The sequence below is a fragment of the Coregonus lavaretus genome (genome assembly GCF_964263955.1).
Source record: "Coregonus lavaretus genome assembly, chromosome: 23".
In the NCBI taxonomy this organism is placed as follows: Eukaryota; Metazoa; Chordata; class Actinopteri; order Salmoniformes; family Salmonidae; genus Coregonus; species Coregonus lavaretus.
Genome location: NC_140010.1, coordinates 15,711,024 through 15,736,343, shown reverse-complemented (window position 1 = coordinate 15,736,343; position 25,320 = coordinate 15,711,024). Strand labels below are relative to the sequence as shown.

At 44.8% G+C, this 25,320-nt stretch overlaps 1 protein-coding gene across 1 annotated transcript in view; it reads right to left on the bottom strand.

Moving 5' to 3' along the window:
• The window catches only part of LOC311150637 (adhesion G protein-coupled receptor L2-like), a gene marked incomplete at its 5' end in the record, with an annotated part of 133,947 nt that overhangs the window by 12,248 nt on the left and 96,379 nt on the right, over positions 1–25,320 (bottom strand). The window contains 8 exons of the mRNA XM_084188128.1: positions 2,198–2,289; positions 7,152–7,218; positions 8,308–8,528; positions 8,734–8,943; positions 12,916–13,089; positions 17,667–17,878; positions 18,025–18,147; positions 22,407–22,590. Coding sequence (XP_084044254.1) covers positions 2,198–2,289; positions 7,152–7,218; positions 8,308–8,528; positions 8,734–8,943; positions 12,916–13,089; positions 17,667–17,878; positions 18,025–18,147; positions 22,407–22,590 — 1,283 coding nt within the window. The remainder of the gene's footprint in view (positions 1–2,197; positions 2,290–7,151; positions 7,219–8,307; positions 8,529–8,733; positions 8,944–12,915; positions 13,090–17,666; positions 17,879–18,024; positions 18,148–22,406; positions 22,591–25,320) is intronic.

Genomic DNA, 25,320 nt, shown 5'->3' with positions numbered 1-25,320 from the left:
TGTGGCCTGTGGAATGTTGTCCCATTCCTCTTCAATGGCTGTGCGAAGTTGCTGTATATTGGCGGGAACTGGAACAGGCTGTCGTACACGTCAATCCAGAGCATCCCAAACATGCTCAATAGGTGACTGATGTCTGGTGAGTATGCAGGCAATTGAAGAACTGGGACATTTTCAGCTTCCAGAAATTGTGTACAGATCCTTGCGACATGGGGCTGTGCATTATCATGCTGAAACATGAGGTGAGGTGGCGGATGAATAGCATGACAATGGGCATCAGGATCTCGTCATGGTATCTCTGTGCATTCAAATTGCCATCGATTAAATGCAATTGTGTTCGTTGTCCGTAGCTTATGCCTGCCCATACCATAACCCCACCGCCACCATGGGGCACTCTGTTCACAACATTGACATCTGCAAACCACTCACTCGCTATACACGTGGTCTGCGGTTGTCAGGCCAGGTTGGATGTACTGCCAAATTCTCTAAAATGATGTTGGAGGCGGCTTCTGGTAGAAAAATTAACATTAAATTATCTGGCAACAGCTCTGGTGGACATTCCTGCAGTCAGCATGCCAATTGCACACTCCCTCAAAACTTGAGACATCTGTAGCATTGTGTTGTGTGACAAAACTGCACATTTTAGAGTGGCCTTTTATTGTCCCCAGCACAAGGTGCACCTGTGTAATGATCATGCTGTTTAATCAGCTTCTTGATATGCCACACCTGTCAGGTGGATGGATTATCTTGGCAAAGGAGAAATGCTCACTAACAGGGATGTAAACAAATTTGTGCACAACATTTTGGGGAAATAAGCTTTTTGTGCATATAGAACATTTCAGGGATCTTTTATTTCAGCTCATGAAACATGGGACCAACACTTTACATGTTATGTTTATATTTTTGTTCAGTGTATATACAGTAGAACCCATAAATGCTGATACATAGATTTGGAATGAACCGAGGACATCTGACACAGTCTAACTATGTTTCCTTGGTTCTCTTCAGGGTTGGTTGGCTAAACAGAAACAGCAAACACAGCAGGTTTCTCACAGGAGGTTCCAGGAAAGCCAAGAGAAAATCAGATAACAAACGGTAAGATCCAATGGCGACGGCTGGCAAAGGGAGCCATCGATACACAGGACAAAAGGAGTGAGCAACCATGGAATAGAAAAAGAGAAAAGGAGACTAGTGAAAACCAGACACCATTGTACGTCTTTGAGTTTCAGAGAGACAGAGGAGAATACAAACCCAAAATAGAGAGAGACGCTACAGATTAGTTGCGGTTTTGTGTCACTGTGTATGTTGTTCATTATTTGATGGTATTTTGTGTGTGGGTATGCTGGCTCTTTATGCTTTTCAAAACTCAACTGACTTATTATTTCAAAGTCTTGTGGAAAGTTCCAAAATCTAACTTTGTAGGAGTAAATAATTGGTTGATTAGAGGTGGACTCCAATTAATGACAGTTTAATGAGTTTTGCATCCTTTTAATTATTTGTTTGAATGAGCCGCTATCTTTGAAAGCAGACCCTCTTTAAATTACATTCTTAACCAGGATAGCTCGGTTCAGAGGTCAATTCAACGATTTCTCTGGTATTAAAAGCTTAGATTTTATTACAAAATGAGAAAGTACAAAACAGGAACGTTATGTCATTCTGTGTTAGAGTTATTGTTTGACAAGTATTTAGGACAGAAACTGGCTAGGGACTCTTCTTTTATCCGATTCCCTGGATTGACTGGCTGATTGAATGAAGATGTGTGCACCACTCCAGTTCCTCCACCCCACCCATAAATCCAAGAGCCATGTGTTTGAGCCAGTGTTCCAGGGGAACCTGTAAACGACCACAGGAGCAACAGATACAAGAGGTCAGGGATGCAGTTATGAAGAAATAAAAGAGGCAATATAACCCCTGCATAGCGCAAACACTGCCCTCATAAACACTAACTAAAAAAGCAACACCTGAGGATAGAAATAAAATCTGAAAGGAAAATATTTGTCCACTCCAGTTATGGGTTATTGAGATGTAATTCTAAGGTCAAATACACCAAATACACCATTCATTATCACACAAACAAGGCCATGGCCAGGAATAGGACAGTACACAACACATTGGTTTCTCACTTAAAACTGAGCTGACACAAAACCAGTAGTATCAGCCTTCACATCATCTCCAGAAAGACCTTAGAACCCCCTCTCACCTGATACCGCCCAGCCGGGTCGAATCGGGTTTCATAGAAGTGGAGTGCTTCACCATCTTGTAAATTGTCACCACCAGGAAGATGAGATTGAGCTGTCAAAACAGAGGCACAGCGAGGTTAACACACCACACTGGAGCACGGCATCCATTTCCTGGTATGAGCAGCAATGCACGTCGCCTACATTTCATGGTATCTTAAGACCAAAAACAGGGTGGTTCGTACACAAATAGGCAAACTCAAAGGGATTCCTAAATTTAACTAGCAGCATGTCGCCTACATGTTTTAGTCACTTACTGAGATCATATAACAATAACACATCAACATTAGTATGCTATACCAAGAGGGATATTAAACTTTCAAGCTTTGTGGTCCTCTGTAGCTCAATTGGTAGAGCATGGCGCTTGTAACACCAGGGTAGTGGGTTCAATCCCCGGGACCACCCATACGTAAAAATGTATGCACACATGACTGTAAGTCGCTTTGGATAAAAGCGTCTGCTAAATGGCATATTATTATTATATTATTTAGTGCAAATGATCAAACAGACTGCCTCCCAAAAGTGAGAATAGAGAGGTTGTAGCTTAGCTTTGGTCTCCAGCTCCACTAACACTGGCTATGATAAAGTGCCTCGGATGCCCCTTCCCACTCCTATGGCTGATGTAACTAACGCACAACACCTCAGGCCCTAGCCAAGCAGACTGGTGCCAAACACGTGTTATTACTCATAACAGCATGGGAATGTTAATCTAATACGGCCTAAACAGAACGAGAGAGCGAGAACGAGAGAGCGAGAGAGAGAAAGAGAGAGAGAGAGAGAGAGAGAGAGAGAGACCAGAGCAGAGCGCCATATTTTAGCAACAAAGGTCTGGAGCCAGGAAAAACAGCTCCATATTCTAAGCTATACATTCAGAAAGGTTTCCATGACTTCAGGATGTTTGTCTGTAAGCACAGGGAGGCCCACCACCACCAGGGGAAGGGAGGGGATATGGTACAATAAAACCTCACTGAAAACAACTCTTCAGTAAATATTGAGTAAATATTATATATTTTTATACTTCAATATATTTTGCATTTTCAGTTATTACAACATTCTCTATGAAAGAAAATCTCAATGAAAGAAAATAAATGACAAAAACTGCCTGGGTTTGAGGGAACACAAAGCAATTCTGATCTAGCAGAGATACTGTCCCAAGATGATCAAATACAATATATTTGTGGGCTGAATTTTATGAAAGCTGTTCAGTATATGATCTCACTCTAAAACATGAATACACCAGACCAATATAGAACCATAGCTACGTACATCCCTTTCAAATAGAAACCAATAACGTGGGGTGAAAGAGGGGTAGAGGGAGAGACAGAGAGAGGGGTAGAGGGAGAGACAGAGAGAGGGGTAGAGGGAGAGACAGAGAGAGGGGTAGAGAGAGAGAGAGAGGGGTAGAGAGAGAGAGAGGGTAGAGAGAGAGAGAGGGGTAGAGGGAGAGACAGCGAGAGGGAGGGAGAGAGAGAGAGTGGTAGACGGAGAGACAGCGAGAGGGAGGGAGGGAGGGAGAGAGAGAGAGAGAGAGAGAGGGAGGGTTAGAGGGAGAGACATTGAGAGGGATAGAGAGAGACAGAGAGAGGGATAGAGGGAGAGAGAGAGAGAGAGATAGCGAGAGAGAGAGAGATAGCGAGAGAGAGAGAGAGAGAGAGAGAGAGAGAGAGAGAGAGAGAGAGGGTTAGAGAGAGAGAGAGAGAGAGAGAGAGAGAGAGAGAGTGAGAGAGAGAGAGAGAGAGAGAGAGAGTGAGAGGGTTAGAGGGAGAGAAGAAGACAGAGAATGGCTTTTAGATCAGAGTGATGTTTTGTCTCCTAGCCACCAGGGCCGATTTAGGTCTGCATGAGTCGAGTGGTTGGAGATGCATTTAACACAGCCGCCAGTGATGACACAGATCTGATGAGACAGGCAGGCAGGCAGAGAGGCAGGCAGGCAGCTTAGGGCTGAGACAATTACCGTATAACCGTGTAACCGACTGTTATGGATGAAGACAGTCATGTAAATAAAACAACCGTCATAACCGTAAAAAAAAAAAACATGTTTTACATGGCATGTAATGGAATGTATTTTTGTAATGACAGTTGAGTTGAATCAACAAAACACAGCACATATTTTAGCACATAATTTACTGGCTGCCAGTCCACCCATTAAGCCATCATTGACTTGAAAGGGGACGCCCATTCTATTCATTCTATTTATATGGCAGCACATGCAATCAGGAGCAGAGGAGAGGAGAAAATGTGCGTATATATTCATAGATAAAAAATGTGATAATCAAACGGTTATTACGGTCACCACGGTCATTTGGCTGGCCAATTACCATCAAATAAAATGCCATGACCGTCACAGCCCTAAGGCAGGCTGAGAGGCTGAGAGGCAGGCAGGCTGAGAGGCAGGCAGGCTGAGAGGCTGAGAGGCTGAGAGGCAGGCAGGCAGAGAGGCAGGCAGGCTGAGAGGCAGGCAGGCTGAGAGGCAGGCAGGCTGAGAGGCAGGCAGGCTGAGAGGCTGAGAGGCAGGCAGGCTGAGAGGCTGAGAGGCAGGCAGGCTGAGAGGCTGAGAGGCAGGCAGGCTGAGAGGCTGAGAGGCAGGCAGGCTGAGAGGCTGAGAGGCAGGCAGGCTGAGAGGCAGGCAGGCTGAGAGGCTGAGAGGCAGGCAGGCTGAGAGGCTGAGAGGCAGGCAGGCTGAGAGGCAGGCAGGCAGGCAGAGAGGCTGAGAGGCAGGCAGGCTGAGAGGCAGGCAGGCTGAGAGGCAGGCAGGCTGAGAGGCAGGCAGGCAGGCAGGCAGGCAGGCAGAGAGGCTGAGAGGCAGGCAGGCTGAGAGGCAGGCAGGCTGAGAGGCTGAGAGGCAGGCAGGCTGAGAGGCAGGCAGGCTGAGAGGCAGGCAGGCTGAGAGGCAGGCAGGCTGAGAGGCAGGCAGGCAGGCTGAGAGGCAGGCAGGCAGGCAGAGAGGCAGGCAGGCTGAGAGGCAGGCAGGCTGAGAGGCAGGCAGGCTGAGAGGCTGAGAGGCAGGCAGGCTGAGAGGCTGAGAGGCAGGCAGGCTGAGAGGCTGAGAGGCAGGCAGGCTGAGAGGCTGAGAGGCAGGCAGGCTGAGAGGCAGGCAGGCTGAGAGGCTGAGAGGCAGGCAGGCTGAGAGGCTGAGAGGCAGGCAGGCTGAGAGGCAGGCAGGCAGGCAGAGAGGCTGAGAGGCAGGCAGGCTGAGAGGCAGGCAGGCTGAGAGGCAGGCAGGCTGAGAGGCAGGCAGGCAGGCAGGCAGGCAGGCAGGCAGAGAGGCTGAGAGGCAGGCAGGCTGAGAGGCAGGCAGGCTGAGAGGCTGAGAGGCAGGCAGGCTGAGAGGCTGAGAGGCAGGCAGGCTGAGAGGCAGGCAGGCAGGCAGAGAGGCTGAGAGGCAGGCAGAGAGGCTGAGAGGCAGGCAGGCTGAGAGGCAGGCAGGCTGAGAGGCAGGCAGGCAGGCAGGCAGGCAGGCAGGCAGAGAGGCTGAGAGGCAGGCAGGCTGAGAGGCAGGCAGGCTGAGAGGCTGAGAGGCAGGCAGGCTGAGAGGCAGGCAGGCTGAGAGGCAGGCAGGCTGAGAGGCAGGCAGGCAGGCTGAGAGGCAGGCAGGCAGGCAGAGAGGCAGGCAGGCTGAGAGGCAGGCAGGCAGGCAGAGAGGCAGGCAGGCAGGCAGAGAGGCAGGCAGGCAGGCAGGCTGAGAGGCAGGCAGGCTGAGAGGCAGGCAGGCAGAGAGGCAGGCAGGCAGGCAGAGAGGCAGGCAGGCAGGCTGAGAGGCAGGCTGAGAGGCAGGCAGGCAGGCAGGCAGAGAGGCAGGCAGGCAGAGAGGCAGGCAGGCTGAGAGGCAGGCAGGCAGAGAGGCAGGCAGGCTGAGAGGCAGGCAGGCAGAGAGGCAGGCAGGCAGGCAGAGAGGCAGGCAGGCAGGCAGAGAGGCAGGCAGGCAGAGAGGCAGGCAGGCACTGAACTGTACATGTACTTGCTTCTCCCCGCACCCCACTCTCTACGGACCCTCTCCTCTCCTCTGCACTACCCACTAGCACTACCCATTACCTCCTCACAAAACACACCACCAAAACCACAACACCCTTTCCCTTACGTATCTATGCACAGTATGTGCATGTGTATGTGCTGTATAAACACAGTATGTACACATTTACATGTGTTTTCTGTGTGAATAGTACAAATGTATGTGCATGCATGGGTGCGTATGTTTGTGTGTGTGTGTAAACTCCATGCGGGCTGCATGAAATATTTAGAGGTGAGGATGGAGATGTCCATGCAACGGGATTGGCTGTGGACGCGTCATGATCCTCGGCAGGGCTAGGGGGTTGTGGGTAATGGCTGTCTGGCCCACCCACTAATTATTTCCATGTTCAAACCCCCCCCCCCTCTCCCCCTCCATCCTCCCACTCTTTTTCTCACTGAGCAAATGACCTTCATGCCTGAGATTGTCTCTCCTCCTCCTCCTCAGACAACTGACTGAGTGTGTGAAGGCGAGAACTGCTTCCTCAATCCTCAACTCTTTCCACCAAACAAACAGCTAAGCTGTTGAATGCTGCTGCTCACTAGACTAGACACATTTCATAGGATTTTACAGCTGAATGACTGCTGATGTCCTCAGGTCAGCTATAATGGACCACTTTCCTTTCATGCAACTTGATCAGCAAAAGCAAGAGCTAAGTGACCAGGCGAGACAGAAAAACTATAAAATCCTTGAACTTTTCCCCCCTTCACATTACTTTGCGGAAAATAAATGTATTTTGCATGGACGTAGGCAGAGACACAGACACTCAAGCCCATACTGTATGGATAATGCACACATACCTGATTTTCATGCCATCATAGAGACACATACACACTCTCTTACACACACACACACACACACACACACACACACACACACACACACATCCCATAAAGTATAATGTGGCTTACCATGATAATGAAGGTGACAGGTCCTATGAAGCTCCAAATGAAGTGGTTATCCACCCTCAGCCAGCAGCTGCAATGGGACACATCATGTGATCAGGTGATAGACATCCCTCAAGAGCAAATGAGCTACTCTGGCTCTCCTACTGTGACTGTAATATCTCTGCATGTTCCACACTCTCTACAGCATTTGTCACATTGTATCCTAGTGATCAGTAACCAGCCTGGCTTCTAGACTAGATAGATGACATGATGATATAGTTACTACAGCAATAGAATAGTGATTGTCCTTCTGGACCACAGAGAGAACCTGACCTTGAACACATTCTGGCTGTGATCCATACAACAGCACTGGTATTGGATTCATGACTTCAGAGTCTGCCAAAGTCTACAATTGAGAGAGCAGTCTAGCTATCCTTTCGACTCTAAACACAGTCAAAACGTACGCACAAATAGTTCCAGCAAGATTTGTGCTGAAGCTACTGTATGTATTATCAGATAATATGTTCATTCAAATGCAGGGAGCGTTGCACTACAGCCCCAAATGTAAAAAAGAATACCCAATTTACATAACTCTCTCTGGAAAAAGAAAGGCCTACGACAAATCATATGGCTTGTTTCTTGGATAAAGGCCACTGGAGAAGAAAAGTTTAAAGAGTTAAGGTCAAGAGAGAAAAAAAAGCTCATGCGTACACAGAGAACACACCAGACCAGAGCAACCAACCAGCCAGAGAATTCATTAATGTAGTGGTTTTGCTCACAGCTTTTCTCTTTCCTCTCTGACAGGGTGTACATTTGCCAGGAGGCAGAGGGAGAGGCAGTGGGAGACTGGGGCCTGTGATGTAGCTCTCATTAGCACTATATCTATCTATGTGGGAAGAAAGGGAGTCTTGATATGGAGCTTGCTGGCCTGGGAGACCTGATTCTCTCTGCACCAAGAAAGGAAGATAGATACTGTTGAATGCTCACACAGTTTTATTGTGCAATGTTTCCCCCCAAGGTCAACATCTGAAGAGGGTATCTAGCTTTCTTTCTTTCTTTCTTGACATTACTTTTCGTACCCTGCACCTGACGGTTACTGGACGTATGTACACTACTTCTTAACTACTGCATTTTGCACCAAGCACACAAAGAAAAGGTCTACAGATGAGATGTTACTTACGCTCTCTGTGTCCCGTAGCTGCGGTAGTCGATGGCGGCCGAGATTCCCACCACCACGGCGGGAAAGAGGTATCCTGAGGCGTAATAGTACTTCCTGCGGGAGAACTCGCTCTCGAACACCTCAACCAGCATGAGGTAGAGCTGCACACCCTCCAGACACATCCAGGCAAACGCCGCGAGGAAGAAGAAATGAAGAACGACCGCAATGATGGAACACACCAGCTGGGAGGGGGACACATTTAAAGATTACACATACAGCGGTAAAGGGACAGTGGCATTGAAGCTGCATTGAAACAAGGGAAGTCAAAATAGGCATAGATAACTGAAACATATTCCCTAGGAACACAATGATAGTTAGCCAAAATAATTGTGCATCTAAGTCCACTCTGATCCATGTGTACACTCTGGGGGCACCCGCACTCCTTACCTTGGGTTCAGTCATATTGATGCCCACAAGGAAGACCAGCTCAGCAATGAAAAGGTTGAGGCAGAGGTTCTTGTGGATGGTGTTGCGGTCGCTCTGAAGGCCCCCGAAGAAGCAGAAGGTGAAGAGGCTGATGGCCAGACACACCAGCGACACAGCAATTCCCATCCGGGTTATCACCGTCAGCAGCAGATCATGGACGCTCCCCTCTGCCTGGAGAACAGGACAGAGAGACACAAACCGCCGGAGTTAGAACCAATAACCTGCCGGATGTACCTATCATGATATAAACACAGGGGGTGGTTAGAACTAATAAGCTTTTTTTGTTGTGAAGACCTTTTTATCTTATTCAAATGTTTAGGGAATACAATGAGTATGAAGACGGAGACAACGCTATCTAGTACAGTACCACCGCCACCTTCCTTTCTCAGGCCACTTTACACAAATGCCGTTCCCAACATTTATCAGTATACGTTATATTATCTTAAGTAAACCCAATAACCTGGTAAAATAAATTACTGATGTAATGTACCATGTAAGAACATGGAGCTAATATGATATCATGACATGTACGGATATTTATAAAGGGATTTAACTCAACATCTAGCTGAACCAATCAGAAACACGCAGCAACACAACAGGGAGGGTTTAGACCCAATAACCTGCCGGAAAACATAAGACATGACAGACTTCATGTCCCCATCAATGAACCTTGACATAACATGATGTCCTGACTCACTGAGGGATTTAACTCAACATCTACTGTAGGAAACAGATTACATGTTGTACCACAACATGTGCCCTGCCAATGTAAAGTAATTAGTAAGCTGTCACAAAGCTCTGTGACACCAAGTTGCGACATGTTATAACATATATTCGGGGATTGCTCTGTGAAGGGCTGACATTATAAAATATAATGTGAGATCACTCTGTGAAGGGCTGATTAAAGTGCGTGTCACAACCCATGAAAATGAACACATTTCAATGTAGGCTACGACCATATGCAAAAATAGAAGCCTTCACCATACAGAATATCACTCAGGGATAGTGGTCTGAACATGAGGTAATCCGTTCCGTGATATTAGTAATTTTATTGAGGGCAGGCCAGGAGGAGTTGTAGTTGAGGTGTAGGGTTGGTGTGACGGGGAGGGAAGACTTAGCCCAGGGACTCTGGTTTCTCCTTGTGGTGAAGGGTTGTAAGATTCGGGGTTTGCGAGAGGAAGACAGGGGAAGAGTTCATGAGTCGGGACATGTTATTATATAAACCACAAACTTATGTTCCACATTTATTACTGGGTAGATGCTTGCAGCACATGATATTTATCATAAATTGGATTGTAATTGCATTTTGCTTGCAAATGGATCTCACCCACTTCATGTCGTTGAGTGGAAATGCAAATTAAAGAAGCGCGACGAAGGGCCGCCGTGTACGTTTCCCTGTGTATGATTCCAGCAGACGTGCGTGAAGGCTATTAGTCACAGACCATAGGTAAAATGTCATTTATTTCCAATAAGGTTTCAGCTAGCTCTCACTACAGTATCTTATGCCTGCGATCTCTTGCTTTTGTGCTCCCGGCAAAGTAAGTGACAGCCTCCTTCCGTTTCTCTCCATATACATTAACTAACCACATTCCTCACCTCAACTCCCATCCCCCTATCCCTCCAACAAACCCCCCACCCTCAAATCTAATCAGCCTCTGAGTTGTCAATCTTACTGTAGCCATGTTTAAATACATACTGTACGGTACATACAGTGGGGGAAAAAAGTATTTAGTCAGCCACCAATTGTGCAAGTTCTCCCACTTAAAAAGATGAGAGGGGCCTGTAATTTTCATCATAGGTACACGTCAACTATGACAGACAAATTGAGAATGTTTTTTCCAGAAAATCACATTGTAGGATTTTTAATGAATTTATTTGCAAATTATGGTGGAAAATAAGTATTTGGTCACGTACAAACAAGCAAGATTTCTGGCTCTCACAGACCTGTAACTTCTTCTTTAAGAGGCTCCTCTGTCCTCCACTCGTTACCTGTATTAATGGCACCTGTTTGAACTTGTTATCAGTATAAAAGACACCTGTCCACAACCTCAAACAGTCACAATCCAAACTCCACTATGGCCAAGACCAAAGAGCTGTCAAAGGACACCAGAAACAAAATTGTAGACCTGCACCAGGCTGGGAAGACTGAATCTGCAATAGGTAAGCAGCTTGGTTTGAAGAAATCAACTGTGGGAGCAATTATTAGGAAATGGAAGACATACAAGACCACTGATAATCTCCCTCGATCTGGGGCTCCACGCAAGATCTCACCCCGTGGGGTCAAAATGATCACAAGAACGGTGAGCAAAAATCCCAGAACCACACGGGGGGGACCTAGTGAATGACCTGCAGAGAGCTGGGACCAAAGTAACAAAGCCTACCATCAGTAACACACTACGCCGCCAGGGACTCAAATCCTGCAGTGCCAGACGTGTCCCCCTGCTTAAGCCAGTACATGTCCAGGCCCGTCTGAAGTTTGCTAGAGTGCATTTGGATGATCCAGAAGAGGATTGGGAGAACGTGATATGGTCAGATGAAACCAAAATATTACTTTTTGGTAAAAACTCAACTCGTCGTGTTTGGAGGACAAAGAATGCTGAGTTGCATCCAAAGAACACCATACCTACTGTGAAGCATGGGGGTGGAAACATCATGCTTTGGGGCTGTTTTTCTGCAAAGGGACCAGGACGACTGATCCGTGTAAAGGAAAGAATGAATGGGGCCATGTATCGTGAGATTTTGAGTGAAAACCTCCTTCCATCAGCAAGGGCATTGAAGATGAAACGTGGCTGGGTCTTTCAGCATGACAATGATCCCAAACACACCGCCCGGGCAACGAAGGAGTGGCTTCGTAAGAAGCATTTCAAGGTCCTGGAGTGGCCTAGCCAGTCTCCAGATCTCAAACCCATAGAAAATCTTTGCAACAAGGGAGTTGAAAGTCCTTGTTGCCCAGCGACAGCCCCAAAACATCACTGCTCTAGAGGAGATCTGCATGGAGGAATGGGCCAAAATACCAGCAACAGTGTGTGAAAAAAAAATCTCATTTTGTCTGTCATAGTTGACGTGTACCTATGATGAAAATTACAGGCCTCTCTCATCTTTTTAAGTGGGAGAACTTGCACAATTGGTGGCTGACTAAATACATTTTTTCCCCACTGTACAATGAGGGGGGATGGGGCAGATTCACTACGAGTGTCCTTAAATCCCAAATCAACCCCTAGCCCCTAACCCCTGGAGCAGGGATGGGCAACTTTGATGGGGGTGGGGGCCACAAAAAATCTGAACTCATCATGAGGGGCCACAGTGGCTCGCGGTCTGTGTACCCACATCCATACCCACACTTGCAGTCAGAGCCAGTCCTAACCTTTTTTTTTGGCAATTCTACACATTTTGTCATGGGGTGGAAAGAAGATTTTGCAATTTTATAACTCATTTCATGCAATTCTACTCATTTTGCCATGGGGTGGAGAAAACAAGGTGCAGTTATACAGCTAATTTCCTGCATTTCTACACATTTGGCCATATGGTGGAGAGAAATGTTTGCAGTTCTTAATATGATATCTCAGTGACAGTGACTACCCCCCCCCCCCCCCGGTTGGTAAATAGACCATGTTTACTACAAGTTAAGATGGCTGACTTGACTAACTTACCAATCTAAAAAATTTTAGCTGACATGGGGTAATTGAGTGACTGTCAGTGACTGACATAACAGAGAAAAACCTCTGATGCACTATCAAATTACGAAATCGCACCTTGTGTATTCTACTATTCTAACTCTCAACAGTAAGTTGAGACCCCGACTGAATAAAAAAAAAAAACGTGTATTGACCAGCGGGCCAACAATGGTCGCCAGCTGCCCATCCCTGCCCTAGAGACTTATGGAGATCTGAGAGGATTGGATGGGTATCCACAATATGGTTACAATTCCACAGAGGACAAGAATTGTGGACATTCCACCATATTTCTTACACACATACAATCCTCTCCGATCTACACAAATGTCTAAGGGGTTAAGGGCTAGCTAGGGGTTGGTTTGAAACAGCCACTCACCATGTTCCCTAGATGGGAACATGCATACATATTACATACATCCGGTAGAAGTCCAACCCCACAGCATGATAGAACTCATTGAGGGCCACTCACCACGTTCCCTCTATGGGCCATTAGGATGGCGAAGTTGGTCAGGTGACTACAGGAACAGGTGGTGTGGCTCTTGTTGGTGTCCAGGAGCTTACAGCCCTGAGTAGACCAGTAGCCTATCATACTCCTCTCAGAGTAGTTCCAGAAGGAGCAGTTGGGGTTGTAGTAGTGCTCCTTCTACAAAGCAGAAAATAAAGAAATAAGAACATTGTTTAAGACAACTAGCTAACAGTTAGGGTTTTAGTAGTTCTCTTCATCAACCTGGCCAAGGCTTTCGACTCTGTCAACCACCGCATTCTTATTGGCAGACTAAATAGCCTTGGTTTCTCAAATGACTGCCTCGCCTGGTTCACCAACTACTTCTCAGATAGAGGTCAATGTGTCAAATCGGAGGGCCTGTTGTCTGGTCTCTATGGGGGTGCCACAGGGTTCAATTCTCGGGACGACTCTATTCTCTGTGTATATCAATGATGTTGATCTTGCTGCTGGTGATGCTCGGATCCACCTCTATGCGGATGACACCATTTTGTATACATCTGGCCCTTCATTGGACACTGTGTTAACAAACCTCCAAACGAGCTTCAATGCCATACAACACTCCTTCCGTAGCCTCCAACTGCTCTTAAACGCTAGTAAAACTAAATGCATGCTCTTCAACCGAACGCTGCTTGCACCTGCCCACCCAACTAAAATCACTACTCTCGGCGGGTCTGACCTAGAGTATGTGGACAACTACAAATACCTAGGTGTCTGGTTAGACTGTAAACTCTCCTTCCAGACTCACATTAAGCATCTCCAATCAAAAGTTAGATCTAGAATCGGCTTCCTATTTCGCAACAAAGCCTCCTTCACTCATGCTGCCAAACATGCCCTCGTAAAACGGACTATCCTACCGATCCTTGACTTCGGCGATGTCATTTACAAAATAGCCTCCAACACTCTATTCAGCAAATTGGATGTAGTCTATCACAGTGCCATCCGTATTGTCACCAAAGCCCCATATACTACCCACCATTGTGACCTGTACGCTCTCGTTGGCTGGCCCTCACTACATATTCGTCGCCAAACCCACTGGCTCCAGGTCATCTATAAATCACTGCTAGGCAAATCCCCGTCTTATCTTAGCTCACTGGTCACCATAGCAACACCCACCCACAGTCTGCGCTCCAGCAGGTATATCTCACTGGTCATCCCCAAAGCCAACACCTCCTTTGGCCGCCATTCCTTCCAGTTCTCTGCTGCCAAAGACTGGAACGAACTGCAAAAATCTCTGAAGCTGGAGACTCTTATCTCTATTTGCACATCATCTTTTGCACATCTATCATTCCAGTGTTAATACGAAATTGTAACTATTTTGCACTATGGCCTATTTATTGCCTTACCTCCATCATTTACTACATTTGCACAAACTGTATAAACAGTGGGGAGAACAAGTATTTGATACACTGCCGATTTTGCAGGTTTTCCTACTTACAAAGCATGTAGAGGTCTGTAATTTTTATTATAGGTGTGAGAGACGGAATCTAAAAAAAAAATCCAGAAAAACACATTGTATGATTTTTAAGTAATTAATTTGCATTTTATTGTATGACATAAGTATTTGATACATCATAAAAGCAGAACTTAATATTTGGTACAGAAACCTTTGTTTGCAATTACAGAGATCATACGTTTCCTGTAGGTCTTGACCAGGTTTGCACACACTGCAGCAGGGATTTTGGTCCACTCCTCCATACAGACCTTCTCCAGATCCTTCAGGTTTCGGGGCTGTCGCTGGGCAATATGGACTTTCAGCTCCCTCCAAAGATTTTCTATTGGATTCAGGTCTGGAGACTGGCTAGGCCACTCCAGGACCTTGAGATGCTTCTTACGGAGCCACTCCTTAGTTGCCCTGGCTGTGTGTTTCGGGTCGTTGTCATGCTGGAAGACCAGGCCACGACCCATCTTCAATGCTCTTACTGAGGGAAGGAGGTTGTTGGCCAAGATCTCGCGATACATGGCCCCATCCATCCTCCCCTCAATACGGTGCAGTCGTCCTGTCCCCTTTGCAGAAATGCATCCCCAAAGAATGATGTTTCCACCTCCATGCTTCACGGTTGGGATGGTGTTCTTGGGGTTGTACTCATCCTTCTTCTTCCTCCAAACATGGCGAGTGGAGTTTAGACCAAAAAGCTCTATTTTTGTCTCATCAGACCACATGACCTTCTCCCATTCCTCCTCTGGATCATCCAGATGGTCATTGGCAAACTTCAGACGGGCCTGGACATGCGCTGGCTTGAGCAGGGGGACCTTGCGTGCGCTGCAGTATTTTAATCCATGACGGCGTAGTGTGTTACTAATGGTTTTCTTTGAGACTGTGGTCCCAGCTCTCTTCAGGTCATTGACCAGGTCCTGCCGTGTAGTTCTGGGCTGATCCCTCACCTTCCTCATGATCATTGATACCCCACGAGGTGAGATCTTGCATGGAGCCCCAGACCGGGGGTGATTGACCGTCATCTTGAACTTCTTCCATTTTCTAATAATTGCACCAACAGTTGTTGCCTTCTCACCAAGCTGCTTGCCTATTGTCCTGTAGCCCATCCCAGCCTTGTGCAGGTCTACAATTTTATCCCTGATGTCCTTACACAACTCTCTGGTCTTGGCCATTGTGGAGAGGTTGGAGTCTGTTTGATTGAGTGTGTGGACTGGTGTCTTTTATACAGGTAACGAGTTCAAACAGGTGCAGTTAATACAGGTAATGAGTGGAGAACAGGAGGGCTTCTTAAAGAAAAACTAACAGGTCTGTGAGAGCCAGAATTCTTACTGGTTGGTAGGTGATCAAATACTTATGTCATGCAATAAAATGCAAATTAATTGCTTAAAAATCATACAATATGATTTTCTGGATTTTTGTTTTAGATTCCGTCTCTCACAGTTGAAGTAAAAATTACAGACCTCTACATGCTTTGTAAGTAGGAAAACCTGCAAAATCGGCAGTGTATCAAATACTTGTTCTCCCCACTGTATATATTTTCTGTTGTATTTTTGACTTTATGTTTTGTTTACCCCATATGTAACACTGTGTTGTTGTTTTTAATCGCACTGCTTTGCTTTATCTTGGCCAGGTCGCAGTTGTAAATGAGAACTTGTTCTCAACTGGCTTACCTGGTTAAATAAAGGTTAAATAAATAAAAAATAATAAAAATAATAAGCAACATGAGGAAACCTCTTAAATACCATAAACAACAACATTCAAAGCATTGTTAAAAACAATGAACACATTACTTTAGAGTACATATGCTTCCTACCTATAAATACAGTACCAGTCAAACATTTGGACACACCTACTCATTCCAGGGTTTTTCTTTATTTTGACTCTTTTCTACATTGTAGAATAATAGTGAAGACATCAAAACTATGGAATAACACAGTTGGAATCATGTAGTAACCAAAAAAGTGTTAAACAAATCAAAATATATTTTATATTTGAGATTCTTCAAAGTAGCAACCCCTTGCCTTGATGACAGCTTTGCACACTCTTGGCATTCTCTCAACCAGCTTCATGAGGTAGTCACCTGGACACCAATAAGAAGAAGAGACTTGCTTGGGCAAAGAAACATGAGCAATGGACATTAGACCGGTGGAAATCTGTCCTTTGGTCTGATGAGTCCAAATTTGAGATTTTTGGTTCCAACCGCCGTGTCTTTGTGAGACGCAGAGTAAGTGAACTGATGATCTCTGCATGTGTGGTTCCCACAGTGAAGCATGGAGGAGGAGGTGTGATGGTGTGTGGGTGCTTTACTGGTGACACTGTCTGTGATTTATTTAGAATTCAAGGCACACTTAACCAGCATGGCTCCCACAGCATTCTGCAGCGATACGCCATCCCATCTGGTTTGCGCTTAGTGGGACTATAATTTGACCCAAAACACCTCCAGGCTGAGTAAGGGCTATTTGAACAAGAAGGAGAGTGATGGAGTGCTGCATCAGATGACCTAGCCTCCACAATCACCCGACCTCAACCCAATTGAGATTGTTTGGGATGAGTTGGACCGCAGAGTGAAGGAAAAGCAGCCAACAAGTGCTTAGCATATGTGGGAACTCCTTCAAGACTGTCGGAAAAGCATTTCAGGTGAAGATGGTTGAGAGAATGCCAAGAGTGTGCAAAGCTGTCATCAAGGCAAAGGGTGGCTACTTTGAAGAATCTAAAATTTGTTTAACACTTTTTTGGTTACTACATGATTCCATGTGTGCTATTTCATAGTTTTGATGTCTTCACTATTATTCGACAATGTAGAAAATAGTAAAAATAAAGAAAAACCCTTAAATGAGTAGGTGTGTCCAAACTTGACTGGTTTGTTCAGTATATATATATATATATATATATATATATATATATAGTCTAGTGAGTGTGCGTAGGGTAAGTGCAAGATAGTCAGTGCATATCTGCTAATCTGTGTAAGCGACAAATAAACCTTGATTTGATTTTTACTTATTGTCTGTCATGCCAAGTGCAATTATAAACAATTACAGTATATTGAAATCTGTCATAAACATGGTAGCATTTTCTATGTAAACTAACAGAAACGTATACACATGTATTGATATTTTACAGCCGTGCTCACAGTGCAGCTGTATCTTATGACATTGGCATTTATCTTCCAACTACTAAAGACAACACTGCCATTTCCTTTCCCAGTATTTCCCCCTGCACTGAATCACACCGCAGCCTGACACCAGCGCTCCAGGATTTTCTCAGGGGAAGGGGAACTCACGTCGAGGTGCTCCAGGGTGAAGATGACGGGGTCAGACACGAACACACGGCTGGACTCCTTGGTGATGGAGGCGGCCAGGATGTGCGAGTTGACGGTCAGGTCTGAGAGGTTACGTCCTCCTCCTCTGCCACCTCCTCCCCAGAGCGTGGCGTTCTCTGTACTGAGGAACTGGCCCAGGTGCTTATAGAGGACAAACACAAGCTTGGCCACACCTGGGAAAAAACACATTAGAATAAGATTTATGGTGGCATTGTGAACGTATAAAATTGCTACTAATTTCTATCCTTCAGCCACTGTCTCAGTGAAGGGCAATGCTCCTTCAGCATGATCACATTCATTTATTCATTCCCCCCATTACCGTTTTTACTGTTGACTTTGACTGTGTTTGCAGACAGCTGAATGGAGGCTCCACCCTTGCTGGTCTGGGGGAACCTGAAGTCCTGCACCTGGCCGTCTGTACTGAGCACATACACATCCAGCACTTGAGGAGGACAAGGTGAGGGGGAAGTAGAGGGGGAAGAGCAGAGAGAGAGGGGAAGGGAGGAGGGGCAAGAGGGAAAAGGAGAAGAGAATGTTAGTGGTATACATTACTGATAGATCAAGTATCAATCAATGATTTATATAGATACACTAGATGACTGTTGGGGGTGCTGTGTTGAAGCCACCGTACCTCCATCTTGGCACTCCCCCACCATTGTAGAAAATATTTTGGAAGCTATAGAAATGCATTTATTAATGTCTACATTCGTTTTTTGCCACGTTTATTCTATTACAGACATCTTAATGCATACTTTTTAATTATATTATGTGAGCTAAACATACAAATATACAGTGGGGAAAAAAAGTATTTAGTCAGCCACCAATTGTGCAAGTTCTCCCACTTAAAAAGATGAGAGAGGCCTGTAATTTTCATCATATGTACACGTCAACTATGACAGACAAAATGAGAAAGAAAAAAATCCAGAAAATCACATTGTAGGATTTTTTATGAATTTATTTGCAAATTATGGTGGAAAATAAGTATTTGGTCACCTACAAACAAGCAAGATTTCTGGCTCTCACAGACCTGTAAATTCTTCTTTAAGAGGCTCCTCTGTCCTCCACTCGTTACCTGTATTAATGGCACCTGTTTGAACTTGTTATCAGTATAAAAGACACCTGTCCACAACCTCAAACAGTCACACTCCAAACTCCACTATGGCCAAGACCAAAGAGCTGTCAAAGGACACCAGAAACAAAATTGTAGACCTGCACCAGGCTGGGAAGACTGAATCTGCAATAGGTAAGCAGCTTGGTTTGAAGAAATCAACTGTGGGAGCAATTATTAGGAAATGGAAGACATACAAGACCACTGATAATCTCCCTCGATCTGGGGCTCCACGCAAGATCTCACCCCGTGGGGTCAAAATGATCACAAGAACGGTGAGCAAAAATCCCAGAACCACACGGGGGGACCTAGTGAATGACCTGCAGAGAGCTGGGACCAAAGTAACAAAGCCTACCATCAGTAACACACTACGCCGCCAGGGACTCAAATCCTGCAGTGCCAGACGTGTCCCCCTGCTTAAGCCAGTACATGTCCAGGCCCGTCTGAAGTTTGCTAGAGTGCATTTGGATGATCCAGAAGAGGATTGGGAGAATGTCATATGGTCAGATGAAACCAAAATAGAACTTTTTGGTAAAAACTCAACTCGTCGTGTTTGGAGGACAAAGAATGCTGAGTTGCATCCAAAGAACACCATACCTACTGTGAAGCATGGGGGTGGAAACATCATGCTTTGGGGCTGTTTTTCTGCAAAGGGACCAGGACGACTGATCCGTGTAAAGGAAAGAATGAATGGGGCCATGTATCGTGAGATTTTGAGTGAAAACCTCCTTCCATCAGCAAGGGCATTGAAGATGAAACGTGGCTGGGTCTTTCAGCATGACAATGATCCCAAACACACCGCCCGGGCAACGAAGGAGTGGCTTCGGCTTCGTAAGAAGCATTTCAAGGACCTGGAGTGGCCTAGCCAGTCTCCAGATCTCAACCCCATAGAAAATCTTTGGAGGGAGTTGAAAGTCCGTGTTGCCCAGCGACAGCCCCAAAACATCACTGCTCTAGAGGAGATCTGCATGGAGGAATGGGCCAAAATACCAGCAACAGTGTGTGAAAACCTTGTGAAGACTTACAGAAAACGTTTGACCTGTGTCATTGCCAACAAAGGGTATATAACAAAGTATTGAGAAACGTTTGTTATTGACCAAATACTTATTTTCCACCATAATTTGCAAATAAATTCATTAAAAATCCTACAATGTGATTTTCTCTGAAAAAAAATCTCATTTTGTCTGTCATAGTTGACGTGTACCTATGATGAAAATTACAGGCCTCTCTCATCTTTTTAAGTGGGAGAACTTGCACAATTGGTGGCTGACTAAATACTTCCCCCCCCCCACTGTATATACATAAAAAGCTTAAAAGTATAATTTGTTGACATTACTAATGTTACTGTCCCCACTAAAACATCAAAAATACTTAAATACATGTAATTTGTTCCTTTAAAACATTGAATTGAAATATTGTAGAATTTCATTAATTCCTATTGCGACCTGTGGCTACAATGCCTCTCAATGGCCAATACATACCATCAGCAATCCAGGGTTTACAGTGAGGGAAAAAAGTATTTGATCGTTTGCCCACTGACAAAGACATGATCAGTCTATAATTTTAATGGTAGGTTTATTTGAACAGTGAGAGACAGAATAACAACAAAAAAATCCTGAAAAACGCATGTCAAAAATTGTATACATTGATTTTTGATTTTAATAAGGGAAATAAGTATTTGACCCCTCTGCAAAACATGACTTAGTACTTGGTGGCAAAACCCTTGTTGGCAATCACAGAGGTCAGACGTTTCTTGTAGTTGGCCAGCAGGTTTGCACACATCTCAGGAGCATGGAGCCCCAGGCTGAGGGAGATTGACAGTTATTTTGTGTTTCTTTCATTTGTGAATAATCGCACCAACTGTTGTCACCTTCTCACCAAGCTGCTTGGCAATGGTCTTGTAGCCCATTCCAGCCTTGTGTAGGTCTATAATCTTGTCCCTGACATCCTTGGAGAGCTCTTTGGTCTTGGCCATGGTGGAGAGTTTGGAATCTGATTGATTGATTGCTTCTGTGGACAGGTGTCTTTTATACAGGTAACAAACTGAGATTAGGAGCACTCCCTTTAAGAGTGTGCTCCTAATCTCAGCTCGTTACCTGTATAAAAGACACCTGGGAGCCAGAAATCTTTCTGATTGAGAGGGGGTCAAATACTTATTTCCCTCATTAAAATGCAAAATCAATTTATAACATTTTTGACATGCGTTTTTCTGTTTATTTTTGTTGTTATTCTGTCTCTCACTGTTCAAATAAACCTACCATTAAAATTATAGACTGATAATTTCTTTGTCAGTGGGCAAACGTACAAAATCAGCAGGGGATCAAATACTTTTTTCCCTCACTGTATATACATCATTGGTTTCAATAGCAACACACAGTGTATAATAGAGCTCTGATATAAAGGTTGGGAAGGGTGAAACAAGAGAGCAGCCATGTCCAGTGTTCCAGCTACAGAATCCAATCTCAATCAATATCCCATCCAACGCTACTTACTATTTTAAAAAAAGCACTAAGCTGCTCCCTGTAACCCTGGCCTACAGAGCTCCTCAGGGAGAGAGAGATGGAGAGAGAGAGAGAGAGAGAGATGGAGAGAGAGAGAGAGAGAGAGAGATGGAGAGAGAGATGGAGAGAGAGATGGAGAGAGAGAGAGAGAGAGAGAGAGAGAGAGAGATCACACCACCATACAACCTGCTGCAGATCAAAAATATCATAGTTTTTTACTTTTTCTTCCCCCTATGGGTTCAGATAACTCTGGCCTCGCCAGCGAGCAAATCTCTGAAATTCTCTCTCTCTCTCTCGTAAGAAAAGGTGGTAGCTTGGAGAAATCTGTTGTTGAGGCCTTGTGTGCTTAAAGCACATAAACTATGCAACTATTAAAGTATTCATGGTGTGTATAGACAAAAATAATAATTGTGCATTTGCAGGCTGCAGTGCATCAGCTTTTCCTTATCTGCTTCTATTTACCATTTACTGAGAATGGGTTAAGGCAGGGTTAGAGGATATAGCTACCGTATAGAATATTACATTATTCAATTGATTTCTTTGATTTTCCATGAGTAGACCGGACAGCTTATCTTGCAAGGTGAGCGGGGAACCCATAACCATGGAACAAAGAGGCTTGTGTGGGAAAATGACAGTTCACTGCACAAAGCTGACTTAAATGAATGAGATCACATTGCTAATAAACTGCCTGTGAGAACATATTAGCTTGCCTGGCGCTGAGTGAGACATCAAACCTCCTACTGTGACTTCAACTAAATGTGGTCTTTTTAAAAACCACTTTGCCTTTCTCCTGGAGGAATAGCTGTCCAGATAATTTTTCTGTGTCTAGAATGAATAAGCCAATGGAACCTAACATCAGTATGTTTCTACAGAACTGTTGTGAATGTTAACTTCCACTTCCTTGGACATAACAAACAGTTGTAAAAAAGCACATTTTACTACTGAGGTCAAAGTAACTTTCTTCCAAGACATGGCCACAGTTTAATTAAAATAATAATTAAACTGTGGATTGTAACTGGCAGACGTGTCTGTCTCGTTTTTCCTTTTTATGAGTGACGGGCAGGGAGGGTAGAGAGAAGAAAATAAACATACTGATATTGTCTGCAGGCACTTTGACTACAGCGGGCTCAATCAGGTTGTCGGCAAGGACGAAGGCTCCTTCCTCCAGGGTATCCAGTAACATGGTGGCGGCGTGCGTTTGCTCCGTGGAATTCATGTCTTCCCAGGACTTCAGGGCTTCCGGCCTCAGGAGGTTGTCAACCGTATCTACAATGGCCTGTATCCGTGAAACAAATGTCAGAGTTTGTTGCTTTTTTTATACCTCATAACTTCTACAACTGTCTGCAGCATGAAGACAGAAAGGGGGCAAGGAAGGCATATGATGCTGATGGCAAGCAAGGACAAGCACATCAACAACAACAACTAAAAAATACAATAAATAAGGTCACTGGCATTATAGGATGATATGAAGATACATTTAAATTAAAACATCACTTAAAGATGGCATGGCGGTCACAGAATATAAACTAGAGGAAGTTGTCTCCCCATTTCCCTGGTTTAGACCCATTTATTTTCTTTTGAATAACAAAACTGTGCCAGAGGGGAAGTTGGAACACAAACCAAATGTTTTTCAAATGAATGGAGCAGTTCTTCCTCAATACTGCTCTCTTAGTTCCTGTTCTTAAACATCTTACTTTTCCCAAAGAACAATTATCTTCCTCTTCCCTAACAATGAATATATTCCATAACAGGATCTGGTCATAATGGCCTTGAAATGTGCAGTTTTTCCTTCCTTGAGGGGAAAATGTTATCAAAAAACTGAAATCATTTGTTTCATGGGTAGCAGTCGAAGTAAAGAAGGGGATAATTCTGCTTGTTTTCAATGGCAATCCTTTCATTTCCTGCTTGGCTGATAAGCAGAAAGTAAGCAAAACATTCCAAACCCTCCCTAGAAAAAGTATCATATGTTGATCAAAATGGAGGTCCCTGTGACCCTGTGCAGGAGAGTTCACAACTCCCATGTAGCTTAGCATATCTATATCCACACAGCAGCGCTAACGCTAGCCCTACTGATGACTCCCATGTAGCTTAGTATATCTACATCCACACAGCATCACCAACGCCAGCCCAACTGACGACTCCCATGTAGCTTAGCATATCTATATCCACACAACATTGCTAATGCTAGCTGCACTGATGACTCCCATGTAGCTTAGCATATTCATATCCACACAGAAATGCTAGGCTAGCCCCACAGATAAACATAGCCATCGGCATAATTATCCCACAAATCCATATCAACCCATGGCCCGATAAACCAGAGACAATTTAACCACAGGTGCCATTAACCACAGCAGAGGCCCAGGCTACATTATAGTGGTAATTAGGAAAAATAAAAAGTCACTCACTGTACCAATTAGTGCAAAGCTGTGATTATCATCCACACACACACACACACTAATTGACCATAGGCACAATTACCCTGTTGCCTGGATTAACCATTTGGGGGATTAAACCCAATGATTTATAGATACACTAGATGACTGATGGGGGCGATTTGTTGAAGCCACCGTGCTTCCATCTTGGCACTCCCCCACCATTGTAAAAAATATTTTGGAAGCTATAGAAATGCATTTACTAATATCTATATTTGTTTTTGACACATTTATTTTATTACAGACACCTTAATGCATACTTTTAAATTATTTTGTGTGAGCTAAACATAAAAATATATAAAAACATTTTCCTTAAAGTATATATATTTTTAGATTACTAATGTTACTGTGCCCACTACAACAACAAAATACTTCAATACATGTAATTTTGTCCTTGAAACATTTAATTGAAATATTGTAGAATTCCATTCATTCCTATGGAGGACTGCTCCTACTGGGGAGTGCCAATACATTGCATCAGCAATCCAGGGTTTATATACATCATTAATTAAACCCTGTAGTCCCTCGCTATCAAACCAGACCGATTATTAACCAATCACCACAACATGTAAACCGACCACACAGCATGGCTGCCATTATTACCTAGAGCTATGATAGGCATACAGCCCAGCTCTGAATCGGATACCTATAGCCTCTGTCTGTGTCTCTCTATGGGGGAATGCTGACCCTTCAGAAGGGATAGATAGAGCCTCTGTTAAGGACCACACACACAACATATAATGTTGATTTGCTGTATGTCTGCTGATCGCTCGGCACGCTGCGTTTTAGGGACCACCCGCTGGTGGATGTCTGACTGCGCAAATTACAGCATGCACTCTGTTCAAAGGTGCTAATTACTCTCGGCCGGCAAACGCTACTGGTGTGTCCTTTATTGGACTGTGATGGGGGAGTCAGAGAGGGGATAGGGAGGATAGGAGAGAGGAGAGGAAAGGAGAGAGGAAGAGAGTCGGAGAAGAGAGGAGAGGAGAGGGGAGAGGGGTCAGAGAGAGGAGAGGGGGGTCAGAGTAGCAGTAGTGATTACAGGGCTAGGACCATTACACCCCAGACAAACAGAGAAACACTCAACGGTCCTCCCTCCTGGTGAGAACCCCCCTTATAGGCGTGAAGGAGGAACAAAAAACTAAACAAATCCATGTCTCCAATTTGTGGCCGTGTTAAAATAAAAAAAACTGTTCTGATTGAGTCCTCTTTTATTCTCGCCTGGGTGGAGGTCGCACAACACAACAATCACAAGGGTGTTACCCAAGATGCCCCACAGCGAGGAGGAAATGCTTGGGTAATGGTGGTCGTGCGGACTTCACTAACATTGCCTATTGATGGATGGTGATGCATAAAGAAGACAGCCTTAAATCAAGTTGACGGAGACATATCCCCATTTCTCACAGTAAAAGAGACCTCAGTAAAAACAGCCCTAACTCATCATGGTGAAGAATGCTCCCACCAGTCGAACAGAGAGGCTGATGAGAGAGACACAAGGTCTGAGATAGCTGGTTTGTGCCGTGCAAGGCAGGCCCACTGTTTGTTTACGCCAGAGCCACTTCTTTCAACAG